Source organism: Manihot esculenta, chromosome 12, assembly GCF_001659605.2.
Source record: "Manihot esculenta cultivar AM560-2 chromosome 12, M.esculenta_v8, whole genome shotgun sequence".
In the NCBI taxonomy this organism is placed as follows: domain Eukaryota; kingdom Viridiplantae; phylum Streptophyta; class Magnoliopsida; order Malpighiales; family Euphorbiaceae; genus Manihot; species Manihot esculenta.
Genome location: NC_035172.2, coordinates 34003717 through 34020651, shown reverse-complemented (window position 1 = coordinate 34020651; position 16935 = coordinate 34003717). Strand labels below are relative to the sequence as shown.

The following is a 16935-nucleotide window of genomic DNA, read 5'->3' as shown; positions in this document are numbered from 1 at the left end:
GAGAGAGAGAAAAGCTCTTGCTTTAGTGTAAGAATTAGACTAATGTTTCTAATGCATAGATGCTCCTTTTCCACCTTTATTCCTTCCAATCTATGCTGAACTCCACCAAAGATTTGGTTGCCTAACTTTGATACCTTGCAACTTTTACTTGCCAATACAAATGGGTCTTTTTCTTACAAAAGGATCACCAAGGTGTGCTACAGAGATGAAATCCAAGCATCATCAAACATTAATATCCCTATATCAAGTTGCTCCAATGAAAATCAGACCAGCTAAAATCCCCAACCAAATCTTCCCTGCAAAATCAGTGAGCAACCAATACATTAAGATAATCCATTACAAATTTAGAAATCAAACCCACCTTTAGTTTTCTTTCAATGGTTGCAACTTTTACTTTAGCAATATCCTTTTTCCTACTCAAAAGAATTCGCCTTTATGCTCCATTATTAATAGACAAATCACTATGGCATGTATTCTTTCCTATAAATAATAGAAATGCTGTTGTTGGATTGCAATGCCAATATTATGAGAATCCAGTGTCTATCCATTCATCATGTACACTTTAATCCTTGCCATAATTCTCAAGTAAATTCACTATATCAAATTATTTTCCAATAATATAGTTATGGATAAATATTTAATTTAATTTGTATTATTTTTTTATATTTATATAATTTTAAATAGATAAAATAAAAAAATAGAGTGGAGTAATATAATCGGCTTAAAATAAAAATGATGTGGTAGCTTGAATTTTGTAGCTAATTATGAATTAGCTAGGTTTAAATAATGCAATTTTAAATTAGCTAGGTTTATATTTATATAATCTTATTATTTTAAATTTCTTAAAAAAGAAACTCACATGATCGTATAGCAGAAACGGAGCCCCAAGTAAATCCCAGATCGTGACTGTAGCCATTGCAATCCGTGGTGGTGTTTATTCCACCACTGCATAAGCAAGTGAAGGAATTTTCCGGCGGAGCATAACCACATACACCGCCGCTACTCTCACAAGTGTTACACTTATTATCCACGTCAAAATCATCAAAAGCTCCACTTCTATAGTTCAGTACCACTCCATACTCCCACCGGCTGGGGTCTGTCGGGTAATCCTCAAGAGATGCAACTGATGCATACCCCAAGCACTTCAGCATGTGAAGATCCAGTTCACTTTTGCCGTTAAAGTTCGCCGGAGCATACACACAGCACGTGTTAGTAGGAGGAAAAAGAGGCAACCCAAGTCCAATCACCGCCGGACATGTGTATATCGAGGCACAGAGGTAGGAGGACGAAGAATCACAGACTGGTGATCCTTTCATGGTGAGGGAGGAGGTTGGCGGTGGACATGAGAGGAGGATGAAAGTTGATGGGCCAAGCTGGAATGGGCTAGCCCAGTCTAGGCCGAAGTTGAGTGATTGGTGCATGGAGGTGCATGTTGACATGGACGGAGGAGCGATGGTTATGGTGGAGGCGGCGTAGGATATGGAGATGACGGGGTAAGAGCCTGTGTGGGTGGTGAGAAGGAGCTGATCTCCGCTGGATGCACAGGTTATGTAGGGATAGAACCGGGGGGAGCCACAGCCGTAGGCGGTGCCGAATGGATACTTAACCTGTAGGGAGCCACAGGTGGTCCGGCATGGTGGATCTGTGGCTTTTGTTAGCCCAATTACGAAGAGGGTGATAGAGAAGGTGATGAAGAATAGAGGAAGTTCCATTGGAAAGTTTGATGTGGCTGTTACGAAGAGAAATGAAAGAGGAATGTGGAGTTGCTTACTGGCTATCTAGAGAAAAAGTAAATGAGCATAAAAATTGGCTAAAAATTGTTGCTTACTTTTGAATTATACCCAAATGTAAAAATATCAAATTTAATTTTTAATTTAAATTTAGTTAAATAATTAAAAAGTCAAATAAAATTATTATTTACGAGACTATGAAAATATGAGTCATGCTTTTTTTTTAATCTATATTTGATTTTATTAATTAAACTAAATTTAAATAAAAAATAATATTTGATATTCAGTCCATCGTATGATTCAAGGGAAATTTGAATTTTTGCCCAGTTTAAAGTATTATTTATGATAAATAATAAAAATTGATGGGAGAATAAGGAAACTTCCTGATTAAGCAGGGGCGAAGCTGGGCTTAACAGAAGGAGAGAAGTTGTCCCCTTTGAGTTCGTGGCCACTCCTTTTAACAATATTGCTTTAAAGGAGTGAACTTAATTTCTCTCATTCAAAATGCAGTGAATTTTAAAGCATCTTTTTAAGGAAAGCCCAAGTCTCACTTTGCAGGTTTTCCACTTTAGCGTATGATATTGCCAAAAATAATCTTATGTGACTTGCCCATCTGGGAAAAAAAAAATTGGTTAGTGTCTATAAACTGTTATTTCAACACTCAAATCATTAATTTGTTAGATGGAATAATGAATTAAAATAAATAGAATTTAACGTTTTTTTATGAGATCATGTGATAAAAGGTATTTTGTGGATTTACTTTGCAATGTTTTACAATGTTTTACCATGTTAACAATAGATTTACTTTACAACGTTCTACAAGAATAATAAGGTGCTTTCATAGAGCCAGTCAGCTCTACAAGGGAGTTTTTAATGAATCAGATATTTTATGTACGGTTACGGTTGACCTTATCTTCACATTTAAAGCGTTAAGTTTAAATGTCAAAAAACTTTAGTTAAAAAGGTTCTACCACATGAGTCAATTGTAAATTAATAATATATTACATATTTTAGACGAATATTAAGTCATATCAGTATCATATATGAGCAATACTACATTATGAAGCAGGACTATTGAAAAAATAGAACTCTTTTCTTGGATAATGAGTCTCAAGTCCTACTTTGGAGGAAGCAATTTCTTTAATAGAAAAAAAAATCAACATATTTGTTGAATAATTACACTATGAGGTTCTACTCTATGGTGTATTACTTAATTTTTCTAACTATGAGGTTCTACTCTATTGGTGTATTCCTTCTTAAATATTTTTTTTAAATACACATAGATTCAGAAACATGACTATTATCAAAATCATGCATTTTTGACAAAATTTTTGGTTTTATATAAACTTGACTTATACATACTCTACAATCGATATAGGATTTCAAAGAAACAGTCCATGATGCACGTTCTTAAAGGGTTCTCAACTCAAGACTCATGTTATAGTGCATTCGTGCATCGATTCACCTCTCAATTTTATATAATTTTTTTATTAGAGACAAAATATATTAAATTTAGAAATAAAATTAAACTATTAGTAATTTTAACAAAATCATTAGTTATTTATAAACTTTATTCACACATTTCATGACTAATATGGAATTTCAAATGAACTCTTATTTGGTAAGAGTGCGATGATAAAAAATCTATATTTTCACTCTAAAAATGGATGAAAGTTTAATGGTTTTTTTAGATTTGTAGAAAATTTTAAAATAATTATTAATTGTGAATTGAAATGTTTTATCAATATAACCGTGTTATTTAAATCAAGATAATTATTTTATTATTTATTGTGAATGTGATTTATTTGAATTTCTTATGTAAAATTATAGTGTCTATTTTGTTTTTTTAAAAAATTATTAATGAACTTACTCAATGGTTTAAAGTTGTTTTTAAGATTATTATAATAACATGACTTTTTAAATTGTTAAAATTCATAGTATTTTGATTTTAATATACATATCTTTCTCAGATTTTATTATTATTTTTTAATTGGATAAATCTTCTGTTATATTTGATGCCTGAAACTATTAAAATTATGATATTCTAGACCATGATGATAATCAATTTTGATTTCAAAATGGAATTAATTAAAATTGATATTGAGTTTGAAAATCAAATAATCTCACATAAGCTATAACTGTTTCAATCCTGTTCAAATCTGGCATTTCTATTCATGAAATTCAGCTATTGGGGAATCTTTTCTTGTTTGTTTGGAAAATATGAGCGTGTATGAAGCACGCATCCCTTGTGTTTGATGAAATTGCAACAAGAGATATGGTTTTTTGGACTGTGTCTGGTGCGTGATTGAAGGTAGGTGTTCTGAAAAAGCTCCGAATTCTTTTTGCGAACTGATTAATAAAGATTATTTTCTCGTCAGTTGTCGATATTCACATGCAAGGTTTAGTTTCATGAAAGATCAAGTAGTATGCCCCATTTGTCCTGATAAAGGAGACTGAGAACCTTCAGTGAGGAAAGAAAAAAAATTGTGGGGAATCTTTTCTTGTTTGTTTGGAAAATATGAGCGTGTATGAAGCACGCATCCCTTATGTTTGATGAAATTGCAACAAGAGATATGGTTTTTTGGACTGTGTCTGGTGCGTGATTGAAGGTAGGTGTTCTGAAGAAGCTCCGAATTTTTTTTGCCAAGTGATTAATAAAAATTATTTTCTCGTCAGTTATCGATATTCACATGCAAGGTTTAGTTTCATAAAAGATCAAGTAGTATGCCCCATTTGTCCTGATAAAGGAGACTGAGAACCTTCAGTGAGGAAAGAAAAAAAATTGTGGGGTGAGAGAGGCTCGAACTCTCGACCTCAGGATAACTCAGAAGCTATGAGACCTACGCGCTAGCCAACTGCGCCACCACCCCAGCTGTTGTCAACCTCGTTTTCAAACATAAATATAAAATTTGATAGTAAATCCCACATATTCTAAACCTCATAGATAAAATGGCCCAAGGCTCAAATCTCAATTCTGGATCTCCGAGATCAAGCCTCCTCTTCTTGTGGGGTGTCATTCCTAAGCCTTTAAAAATATATGATAAAAAAAAAAATCATTTAATATTTAAAAATTATTGACTTAATTAATTTAATTTTACATTGAAAAATTTCAAAACAACAAAATATTTTCTTTTAAAATTTATAAATATTTAATATTTTAATATTTAAAATAATTTTTCATTGATAATAAATTTTTTGTTTTTTCAAAATTATAGAAGAATGGGCACCTGCCATACCAAGTCTGATCAGCTTTATAGAGAATCTCTACTTAAGATAAATAAATAAATAAATAATGAAGCCCTTTCTGTCCAAAATCGAATATTGTCACAATCAAGGGTAAATAGGTAATTCCAAAACTTGGTAGGTAGAGCTATTTTTATTTATTTGCCATGTTTCCATTATTTATTTATTTATTTATTTATATATATATAGGATTATGAAGATGACAAATTATTTGAGTAGTTGTGAACTACTTTTTCTCATTGCAAAACGTGCAAATCTCGTGGAGGGAACCATCAAAATATTTACCAATTTTCTTAATGCTACATAGATTATTCTTATTTAATAAAAAAAAATTAAAGAGTTTAATTTTATAAAATAAAAAATATTTTATTTAAATAATTTGAAAATAAAAATTAAATAATTAATTTTAATAAAATATAAGAATTTATAATAATGTATCAATAATATTTTACCTAATATATGAAATAATACAATATAATGGATGTATTAATTCTTAATTGAATTACAATATAAATCAACGATTGTATAAGAAAGATATGGTAGACACAAAGCATAGTTGGTTTGCTATTTAATTTTATAGTTTGTTGAATTTCAAGTCGATTTGAGATAAAAGTTATTTACTTCTTATAAGGGTTATTTAATTTTATAGTTTATTGAATTTTAAGTCGATTTGAGATAAAAGTCATTTACTTCTTATAAGGGTTTTAAACATTTTTCTTTGATGAGTTAGTTTTAAAGTGAGTTAGGTTTAATTTAAATTTAACATCAGAAACCATCAACCGATATTAAATTTTCGTAAATGTTTCACACTTCAGTATTATTTTGAATATGAAGAAAATATATTAAATTCCCACATCAGTTTAGGATAAAAATAATAATATGTTCTTTACACGAATCGATATTGAATTTTCATAAATATTTAACATTTCAGTATAGTTTTAAATATGAGAAAGATGTATTAAATTTGAAGATATATTAAATTTTACATCGGTTTAGAATAGATATAATAATATACCCTTTATATGAGCATTAAGAACTCCATCCCTTTAAATTAACATTATTCAAATTTAACACCGTTGTAATATAACTAGGATTATTAATCATAGTTAATCTTATATAAACTTTATTATGATTAATAATTAAAATAAATCTATTCTTCTTAAATTATAAATTATTATTATTTTTTTAAATGATAATTTTTTTTTAACTTATTACTATACTTATGAGAAATGCTAGTTTTAGTTCCTTGATAAAGTGATTATTTAAAATTATCTATTTTATTGATTAAAAAAGTAATTATTATATTTATATAGGTAACTTAAAAATTATTAATCTCTCTTTTTTAAAAATAATTACTCTTGTCTCTCTTTCATTAATCAATAATTCTACTTTTTTATTTCTATTTATCGTTTAAAGTTATTATAATGTTAAAAAAAGGAATTAACTAAATTAAATTGAATTAAAATAATCTTTAATTTAATTATTCTAATTTCAATAACTTTTTCACTATTAGAAAAAATTATTAATTAAATAAGAGAGAAAGTGAGATGATAAGATAGCTTTTGAAGATTGTAAACATAATTATTATATTTAGTAGAGATAATAAAATAAAATTGAAAAAAGAATTTAATTAGTACTTTTTAATTTACTTAAAACGATTGACAATTTAATTTTCACAAATCATGTATAAAGTTGAACGAAAGTAATATATTTTTTTAATCTAAGAAAAAAAGGGAATTGTTGAAATATTTGTAGTTTAGTTATTTGTATAATATTTAAAGGGTGTTGCTTTAAATTATAAAAAATTAGCTGACTAGAAGAAGAGGGGAAGGAGGTCTCAGAATTCGAAAGGACGGTAGAAAAACTGAAAAATCTCAATCGGCCACCTCTCCAAAGCCACCGGAAAAAGAACTAGATCCTTTTGAGTCAAAACTTTTTTACGATGTTCAGCAAGAGAAACTGTAAGTAAAAAAAAAAAAAAAGACAACAAATTAACCATAATGAAATCAACCGCAGAAAGCATACCAATAGAAAAACAGGTTCAATATGCTCTTAACACACACAAAAAAAATTTATACCATTGGACGGCGGGAGTAACCCATAGATCAAGAGAAAAATTTATACCATTGGACGGCGGGGGAGTAACCCATAGATCAAGAGGGCCACGAGTGGTGACGGCTAAACCTTTGGATGAAAAACCAAGGAGAAAAAAAATTCTCTCTTAAAAAAATTTGGAGAGCGAAGACGTCCCACACTTCCTGTGAGCTCATTGAATAAGCAAGAATTTCGCCTGTTCCATAAATTCTAACAAGTCACATCAAATGTAATGCACCAGGGAGAGTCTCTTTATTATCTTTGTGATTATATATTAACATTCATTGAGGAACGTGGAGGGCAAGAAGAAATTGTTGGAGTTTTTAAGGAAGCAAGCTCGCCCAACCCGCTTTGTCGTTGGGCATCATCCCTAAGACACAATTATGAAATTTTAATATTTTAAAATATTTAGATATTAAATTTAATTTTATTTAAAATAAATTGATTCGTTTAAATTCTATTATTTTTGTAAAATCAAAGAATAATAAAAAAAGAATTCAATTTGGACTCTGAAATCAAATATGGTCACAATCAAATTCATAAAAGGATCAGAATCATATTTGAACCCTAATTCGTGAGTATAAATATACTTATGAACAGAGTTCCGTTTTAAATCCGAGAAACAAACATATAACTTTCATCTGTCAAGACGCACTCGACTTTGATTTTATCTATTTGTATTTAAATTAAATTAGGACTTTTAGTATTATAAAAGATGACATTTTAATATATCTGGATTTCATCTCATCTTTCATTTTTCATTTTTAATCATAAACATGTGCAGTTAAGTTTTTTCTTTTCAGTTAAATGATAATTAAAGTTTCAATTTAATTGATTGTGAAATTTATGTGATTTTATTATTTTCTCAATTATTTTTAATATTTATCTTATTTTTATATTTATTGCTTACTATTATTTTATTAGTTGTTGTATTAAGGCATCATTACTCAATTGATAAAATAATATATTATTATTCAGATTAATTAAAATTTTTAATTGTTTAATTAAATTGAAATATATAGTGAATTAGGTTGTGTAAAGTTTTTCTAAAAAATAGTATAACCTAACTTAAATGAATCGAACGATTTGCGTTTATTAGTTAGAATCAAGTTGGATTAAATTCTATCTCTTACGGTTATTTAAGAGTTAACTCGTTTAAAATTTAAGAAATAATTGAATAGTTATCAGTTAGAATCAAGTTTTTTTAATTCTTAATATAATATTTGGATTAAATTTTATCTTTTACATTTGTTTAAGAGTTGACTCGTTTAAAATTTAAGAAATAATTGAATAGTTGAAACCTTTTTATATTTATAACTGGTTTAAAATTATCTTTTTAACTTGAATATTTCTCATATATATTTAAAATTTCTCTATTTTATTTTATTTTTATTCATTCCGTAAAATCAATTTACTTATAATCGATTCACTTACTATTGTCATAAATTTTATTTTAAAACAGAATTTTATTTTTAGTGGTTTCCATTTCCATCAGCAACATTGTTTGGTTTGACGGAAGCATCTCACGTCCAGACGAAGAGCTCTGGTGTCTGTGCAGTCTTTCTTCATCAGTAAGCAATTTGTTAGGAAGGACAAGCCACAGAAAGAGACGCACACGCTACGGACCTTGCTGTTTCCAAGCACGACATCTTGGAACGAGAATCAAGGTTTTTTGTGATTTTTGTAATGTTTTAGGAATCATTTTCTTGAAAATGGAGTGATAAAAGTTAAAATAATTAATATTACGTTAGGAGTGTCGAGTTGAAACTGAGTCCTAAATTAAAATAATTAATATTACGTTAGGAGTGTCGAGTTGAAACTGAGTCCTAAAACTCTTTTATTAAATGGCAATAATCATCTCCAATACAGTTTTATGGAATACAATTTAGACTTCCACACTCGCAGACATAGTAGGAATTTAAAAGCAAGTGACTGAAACTTGCGTCGTTAATTACTTAGTCTTGTGTTGAAGAATGGCCTCCTTAATGAATCTGTCAAAGTTGTTGTAAGAAACTCCTCCAACACTGGTAGCTTCTTCAGCTTTCTTCCTCCACTCCACAGCCCTTCTCCTCCTTTCTCTTCCTATCTCTGTTTCCATCATTTCTTTGATGATACTCACAAGTTCTTCTCTCTTCAAATTAGTGCTGAGCTCAACTCCTGTCTTCCACACATCGCATGCATATTTGCAATTTGTTTGTTGCTCGGCAAAGAAAGGCCAGCAGATCATTGGCTTACCACCAGAAATGCATTCAATCGTTGAATTCCATCCACAATGTGAAAGGAAAACACCAACTGCTGGGTGTTGAAGGACCCGATCTTGCGGTACCCAGCTCACCAGCAATCCTCTGTCTTTTATTTCCTCGTAAAATTCTTCAGGCAACACTGCAGATTCACCCATCACAACATCAGGCCTAACAATCCATAAAAATGGATGCTTGCTATTTGCTAGACCCCAGGCGAATTCATTCAGCTGTTTGTTAGTTATTGTAGTAACACAGCCGTAGTTTACATACACAACTGAGTCTGGCTCTCTTTTGTCAAGCCACTCTATGCAGCTTAAGTCCTCTTTCCATAAGCTGGACCTAAATGCCTTGGACTTGATCTCTGGTATCCCCTTCTCAAGCAGGATAAATGGGCCAACGGTATAAATATTCTTGGAGTACCTGGCTGCAATGGCATCCAACACTTCTTGCTCAAGCTCATCGTATGTGTTCAGAATGATTGCATCAGCTTTCAAACTCTTGTGTGCTTCTGATCCCATAAAATCAAACATTATGTCGTTCACATCTGTGACTCTGATGAAGCTGGGCATGTCCCTCAGTTTCATGTTAGGCATTCCAGGAATGAAGTCAACTGGTTGATCAAGCGTACCATCGTGCAAGAAACTTTCATCTGATCCAAAGCATCCATGCATACAATTAGAAATGTATGTGAATGTGATTTTCATTCATTCGTCCCTAGAGAATATATTAAGTACAAGTAGTTGAGCAAAGTTTGTACCTTTGAAAGGGACGATGCCTCTTCTGACGAGCTCAATATGATGGAGATAAGCCATGAAGCCACAAGCAGAGGTAGTCCAAAATTGGATCTCTGGTATGCCAAAATGCCGAGCAGCATCAATGGCAAAGGCCATGACACCATCTGAGATTATACAAGTAATTGGAGGAACATCAGGGGATGCCTTCAGCTTCGCAATAAGGTCAATGAAAGGAGCCAAGCAATGCTTTCGGGTAGAATCACTGAGTGAAGGGACATGTTGGGTGGCATCACGATCAGTATAAGGCAACCCATCAGGGATAGCTTCAAACTTGAAATCAGGAAGACCGTCGATGAATTCCTGACCCCTGCTGCGAATCAGGCGTCTGTGATTATGCTCAGTGTTGACAAAAGTGATGTAAAAGCCTCGGGAGTGCAAGAGCTTGCCGAGCTGCATTAGGGGATTCACATGGCCTTGTGCAGGGTATGGGACAAGAACTGCATGAGGCGGGATTTCGGATGCGAGTGAACCCATGATCTTGTCAAACCAAAAAAAGGAGCAAGGCAATTAACTCAAGTAGAACACTAAAGCGAGTTGAATGGGTTCTGGGCTCTCCGTGCTCTTCTGTATCTCACAAGTTGAATTTATAGAACCTCGTGTCCCATCCCACATGTGGGCTGGACTGGAACAGATCATTTGCTTCATTTACTCATTAAATTTTTATATAAATTTATTATATTAAAATTTTCCTCGACAATCACAATACTTTAACTATTTTTTAATTAATTACTTTAGCTTAAAGCATCATAAACTTATTTGATCCGTCTATTTTTTCTTGGAACTTGCAGATCCCAATTAAATGGTATAAATAAACAAGGATGCATAAATATGAGAATACGTTTTATTTTCAAATATTTTTTTTTAAAAAATATCAAACACTTTTAATTTGATAATAAATATATCAGACTAAATTTAAAAAATTTTAGATTTTACTCTTTTAATTTTTATTTTAAAAATTAATAATAATTACTTCATTTTAATTAAATTATTTTAATCTATTTTGATTTTTAAGATAAGTATTATCACAGATAGTTATCTTCTCAACTTTTTATTATATATATAACACGAAACAATTAATTTTAAATTTTACAACAGATTTAGACATGATTTAATTTTTATTAACGACGTTCGATAAACATTAACGATAACTTTTCGAAAAAAGAAATCAAAACGCATGACTTTTAAAAGTGGGACAAGAGCCGTGAACCTATTATAAAATTCGATATGAAATTTATATCGTTTAAGGAGTTAATTTTATATTTTAATTATTTTTTTAGATATTTTGAATAATTTCGTAATTCTACAAATTAGAGTTTTATTTTTTATTATAAATAATAAAAAATTTTAAATATGAGGTTTAGTTTTTTATTCTATTTTTTTAAAAATAATTAAATAATATTAATTAAAATTTTTGACGAAATTTAAATAATTTTTTATTAATATATTTTTTTAATATTTAATATTTTATTTTTATGAATAATTTTTAAATTTATATATTTTTTGAAATGATTCTGTATTTACGTCAAAACTTTTCATATCAATAAATCTTAAGTTTTTTTATTTCATACTTTATAATGATTAGCTGTCAGTATGGTATTTTGTTATTTAAGTATAATAATACAATTTTTTTTTCTAGATGGATCTTGCCTTAATCATTTAAGAATCCCATTTTGTTAAAACTATAATTAAAAGGTAACTGTAAACTAATAACAAGTATAAAAATGAATAATTTGACACTTTGTATGTAAGTGACTTTGAGAATTTAATTTTAATAAATAGAATAAATATTTATTAGGAAAATATATATTATTTATATATTTATGAATATTGAAGTGTAAATAAATTAAACTGTTTATCAATTATTCAATATTTGATTCGATAAAAATTCGATTGAGTTCGACTCATTTTTTTAAACGAAGCGAGTTCAAACTCACTTTTTAATTTTATTTAATAAGTGAGTCGAGCTCGAATTTTAGTTTAACAGTATTCGACTCGTTTAGAATCGCGAGCTTGACTCGTTTTTAAATTTATAAACAAACTCGTTAACGAGCTCTCGAACAAATTCGTGAGTGAATTTATTCGCCAACACCAATTGCATATTAAAATTTGAAAGAATAAGAAGGACAGTAACTTCTTTATAAAAAAAATAATTTTTTAATATTTTTTTAATTAGTTTTGAATTTGAGAAATTTTAATTAAATAAAAAAATTTATTTTAAAAGTCTATGAACTTATAATTTAAATTTTATTTTTAATTTAAATTTATTTATAATTTAAATTCATTTAAATCATATTGAGTTTATAATATAATCAAGTTTAAATTCGAATTTAAATAAATTTAAATTTAAATTTTTTAAATGGAATTTGACTCGTTAATATAATAAATGAATTTATTACGAATAGAGTTCAAATTAAATTCAAATTTAATATTTATTTTATGCTTATAAATAAAATTTAAACTTTTAAATTTATTTTCTAATTAAATTTATTTTATCAAGATTTAGTTTAGTTTGATTAGAGGTGAATATAATTTTTTTTAAAATTTTATGTATCTAAAATAAAGAAATAAATTATTAATAAGCACAGAAGTGAAATTTTGTAAAAAAATTAATGAAATTTAAGTCCCCATGCGTTGGTGAAGGCAGGTGCAATAATTCAAACGTGCGTGCGGATATATGATAAAACAGTTAGCAAATTATAACACGTGGCGCTAGAGAATCCCAACTACCTTCCGTTTTCTCTATTGTCACGAGTTACAAATGAAATCACCTACCAAATCTGTAACTATTAATTCTTTATTTTATTTACTTTTATCGTTTATTATTTTACAGACGTGGTAGCTGGTGCTGTACCACCACGTGCCAATAATTTTAATGTTTAACGGAGTATTCAATATTACGTATAAAATAAATATTTATTAAGAATATTTTATTCAATTTATAATATATAAATTTATCTCAATATTTACTTTATTTATAAAAATCAAACTTAAACCACATTTTCAAAATAAATGTCATTCCATTACAAATTCGTCAAAAAGTACAGAATTTTAATTTGTTCTCATATGCAAGAAGTCTATTGTCGTAGGATGAGTTTAGTGCACGAACTTCAATGACATAGGTGTTGAGCTCCTTGTCATCGATTTGATATTACAAATTTTATTTTTTAAAAAATAAAAAATATAAAAATTATTATATAATTTTATTAAATTTTTATTTTAAAATTTATAATTTAATATAAAGTATTTAATTTAATTTTATATTTAAATAATATCTCATAACATCATATCATTTATTAATAAATTTTAATAGGCAAATTGAGTAAATTTGAAATTTATAGTGGGAGTAAATGAAAGCTTTGGCAACTTGCCTCGATGATTGAAGTTCAATAATCAGAAAAGTACGAAAAAGCCAGAAAGTCATAAGGGAAACTAGAGGAAAAATTAAATAGAATTGGCGTATACATCATTAAATTTCCACCAAACAAATTGCACAATCTTCATTTGGAATCTTATTTCTTGGCTTTAATTATATCAGCATCTTTCCTTCCTTTCTTTTAAATAAAATAAAATAAAATACATACACTGCTACTGCCTTTATTAGCCGAGGGTTTTGGGCTTTTCCTTTTTTTATTTTGGTATTTAGTCTGTATATATAAATGGTATTAAAATAAAAACGTGCTCACCCAACTCTTGATATAAGTAAATTTTTAGAGTCGATTATATAAAGGGCGTGGGGGATGCTTGCAACTCCACAAGGGCAGGAAACCAAAACAGAATTAAAGATGTCCGTAGCCATTCTAACCTCACTGCCTCCACAATGGCTTTCCATTCTTGCAGTCTTTCTCCTTCCAATCCTCACTTTGCTTCTCTTCAGAGGCAAAGACGATAACCAAAAGAAAGGACTCAAACTCCCTCCAGGTCCTCGACAGCTTCCCCTCATTGGCAATCTTCATCAATTGGGTGGCCAACCTTACGTCGATTTTTGGAAGATGGCCAAGAAATATGGCCCTGTGATGTACCTTCAACTCGGTAGATGTCCAACAGTTGTCCTCTCCAGCACTGAAACCTCAAAGGAACTCATGAAAGACCGAGATGTTGAGTGCTGTAGCCGCCCACTGTCAGTTGGTCCAGGACAATTGTCTTATAATTTCTTGGACGTTGCTTTTTCTCCATACTCGGATTACTGGAGAGAAATGCGTAAGCTCTTCATTTTTGAGCTTCTTAGCATGAGAAGAGTGCAGACGTTTTGGTATGCGAGGGAGGAGCAAATGGACAAGATGATCGAAATCTTGGATGGTGCATATCCAAACCCAGTTAATCTCACTGAGAAAGTGTTCAATATGATGGACGGAATCATTGGTACAATTGCATTTGGAAGGACCACGTATGCGCAGCAAGAGTTTAGAGATGGTTTCGTGAAGGTGCTTGCTGCAACAATGGACATGTTGGATAACTTTCATGCAGAAAATTTCTTCCCAGTTGTTGGAAGATTCATTGATTCTTTGACAGGAGCCCTTGCCAAGAGGCAGCGAACATTTACAGACGTTGATCGTTACTTCGAGAAAGTTATTGAACAGCATCTTGATCCTAACAGGCCTAAACCAGAAACTGAAGACATTGTTGATGTCTTGATTGGGTTGATGAAGGACGAGAGTGCCTCTTTCAAAATCACCAAGGATCATCTCAAGGCTATTCTCATGGTAAGATCAATTAATCCCCTGTTAAATATTCTTTTCACCTGATTAAATCTTTTGTTAGATCTCGAGCTGATCTTAAAAAATTTACAATCTTTCTCCAGAACGTCTTTGTGGGAGGAATCGATACTAGTGCAGTGACAATAACATGGGCATTCTCAGAGCTACTTAAAAACCCAAAACTGATGAAGAAAGCACAAGAAGAAGTGAGAAGAGCTGTTGGTCCAAACAAGAGAAGAGTAGAAGGAAAAGAGGTGGAGAAGATCAAATACATAGACTGCATAGTAAAAGAAACATTCAGGAAGCATCCACCAGTGCCGCTGCTCGTTCCACATTTCAGCATGAAACATTGCAAGATTGGTGGATACGATATTCTCCCAGGAACAACAATTTACGTCAACGCCTGGGCTATGGGAAAAGATCCAACCATCTGGGAAAATCCTGAGGAGTATAACCCAGATAGATTTATGAACAGTGAAGTTGATTTCAGAGGTTCTCATTTTGAGTTGGTGCCATTTGGAGCTGGCCGCAGGATTTGCCCTGGTTTGGCTATGGGAACCACTGCTGTGAAATATATCTTATCAAATCTTTTGTACGGCTGGGACTATGAGATGCCCAGAGGAAAGAAATTTGAGGACTTCCCTCTGATTGAAGAAGGTGGCCTTACTGTCCACAACAAACAGGATATCATGGTTGTTCCTAAAAAACACAAATGGGATTGATTGATTTTTGCTTAAATTGATCATCCTGCTATCACCAAAAGCTTGCCTCTGTTTTCCAAATCTCCTCTTCTCTTCTGCAACAATAAAAAATGGAATGAAGTTTGAGGACTTCTCTCTGTTTTAGAAGCTAGACCAGCTAGTAATTACTCCCCATGCTACTAAAAATCGATATATGTCTTCTTTATTTCCCCTCCTGCAATGATTATAAACATGTGTGTTGTTATTTGGTTCCTGTTAATGATTATAAGGTATTAATGAGAATGGTGTTCTTCTGAAAACTAAAGGCCTCATTTCTTCATCTGTCGCTCTGCTGCTCTCTGTGATAAATTTTTATTGCCTGTATAAATTTATGACAGGATTGTACTGCAGGTTCTCCTTTGAGGATGATGATTGATTATTCTTGTGTTGATCACCTCCAAAATCAATCAATCATTAATACCTACTACTCTAGGAGAATTTGTCCCCAAGACATGTTCCCCATCTCTAACAGTGAATGTCAGAATAGTCAGTTGTAAGCCCCACTTCAACTCTCATTTACCGATAATTTATAATATAATATCTGAGATTAGCAAAATTTACACTTAATTTCTATTATTTTATTAATAAATAATTTAATTTTTAAAATTTCATTCCGTTAATAAAATAATTATTTTATTAAATTATAATAATTTTATATTTTATATTTTACTTTTATATTAGTTTAATCTTTTTAATTTTAATATTTTATAATAATTTAATATTTAGTTTCTTTAAATTAAATTGACTTTTTTTTTTCTTATTAAGCCAAATGCATGGTCTTGGTCACTTCAACCCTTAGTATTGATGGGCTGCTTTCTTAATTGGGCCATATTGTTGAAATCATCCATTTGTAATTTGACATCCCAATTAATATAAAAAAAATTCCAAAATTTTTATTTCTTTTTTCCACCCTTTCTCTTATTATGGTTACTAATTCATTCTAAAATATGAAAATAAATAATTTTTATTAAATGAAAAATAAAATTTAAAAACCATGTACAAACATTTGCATTATTTTGCATAAATTTAAGATGTACCACTCATATAAAAATAAAATGTTATTGATTTAAACGTTTTAATCATATTAATAGAGAGTTTAATCTAGTCATCTTTAATCAGTAGCCATGCTTTCTTATGAAAGAAAAATTTGGGCTCAATAAATTGCAAGTCCAAATGAAAAAAAAAAAAAAATAGCCCCTGCAAAAATTTAAATAAATTATTGTAAAATTATATATTTTATTTTAATTTAAAATTAATTAAAATTTTCTTTTTTAATAAAAGTATTACTAAAAAAATAATTTTTGTGAAATTCTCAAATCCAAATAAAGGGAAAATAATTAAAAATATTATGTCTAATAGAATTTAAATATATTTTCTTCGAGAACCTGGAGTTGGAG

At 30.0% G+C, this 16935-nt stretch overlaps 3 protein-coding genes and 1 non-coding gene across 4 annotated transcripts; 1 reads left to right on the top strand and 3 right to left on the bottom strand.

Annotated features, from left to right (window-relative positions):
* Positions 1–2: 2 nt before the first annotated feature.
* Positions 3–1806, bottom strand: LOC110628504. Its single transcript, XM_021775196.2, has 2 exons — positions 860–1806; positions 3–296 (listed from the first exon to the last, which is right to left on the bottom strand). Exons 1-2 carry the CDS (start codon positions 1710–1712, stop codon positions 244–246), a joined length of 906 nt encoding a protein of 301 aa, XP_021630888.1. The 5' UTR covers positions 1713–1806; the 3' UTR covers positions 3–243.
* Positions 1807–4515: 2709 nt separating this feature from the next.
* On the bottom strand, positions 4516–4600 carry TRNAM-CAU. The gene is given in 2 exon segments: positions 4516–4551; positions 4563–4600. It is a non-coding gene; the product is annotated as a tRNA-Met (tRNA).
* A 4280-nt stretch (positions 4601–8880) lies between these two features.
* On the bottom strand, positions 8881–10676 carry LOC110627793 (linamarin synthase 2-like). The gene is made up of 2 exons (XM_021774154.2): positions 10068–10676; positions 8881–9959 (listed from the first exon to the last, which is right to left on the bottom strand). The coding sequence occupies exons 1-2, from the start codon at positions 10576–10578 to the stop codon at positions 9019–9021; spliced, it is 1452 nt and encodes a 483-aa protein (XP_021629846.1). The 5' UTR covers positions 10579–10676; the 3' UTR covers positions 8881–9018.
* Positions 10677–13826: 3150 nt separating this feature from the next.
* On the top strand, positions 13827–15798 carry LOC110628704 (2-methylbutanal oxime monooxygenase-like). The gene is made up of 2 exons (XM_021775497.1): positions 13827–14804; positions 14903–15798. The coding sequence occupies exons 1-2, from the start codon at positions 13842–13844 to the stop codon at positions 15518–15520; spliced, it is 1581 nt and encodes a 526-aa protein (XP_021631189.1). The 5' UTR covers positions 13827–13841; the 3' UTR covers positions 15521–15798.
* Positions 15799–16935: the final 1137 nt, after the last annotated feature.

Excerpts from the sequence above, each read along its gene's own strand:
- LOC110627793 (XM_021774154.2), bottom strand. The coding sequence starts at position 10,578 with ATGGGTTCACTCGCATCCGAAATCCCGCCTCATGCAGTTCTTGTCCCA. Across the intron at positions 9,960-10,067 it reads AGGCATCGTCCCTTTCAAAG|ATGAAAGTTTCTTGCACGAT; the intron begins GTACAAACTTTG and ends GCTTTGGATCAG.
- LOC110628704 (XM_021775497.1), top strand. The coding sequence starts at position 13,842 with ATGCTTGCAACTCCACAAGGGCAGGAAACCAAAACAGAATTAAAGATG. Across the intron at positions 14,805-14,902 it reads ATCTCAAGGCTATTCTCATG|AACGTCTTTGTGGGAGGAAT; the intron begins GTAAGATCAATT and ends ATCTTTCTCCAG.
- LOC110628504 (XM_021775196.2), bottom strand. The coding sequence starts at position 1,712 with ATGGAACTTCCTCTATTCTTCATCACCTTCTCTATCACCCTCTTCGTA. Across the intron at positions 297-859 it reads CGTTTCTGCTATACGATCAT|GGAAGATTTGGTTGGGGATT; the intron begins GTGAGTTTCTTT and ends CTGATTTTGCAG.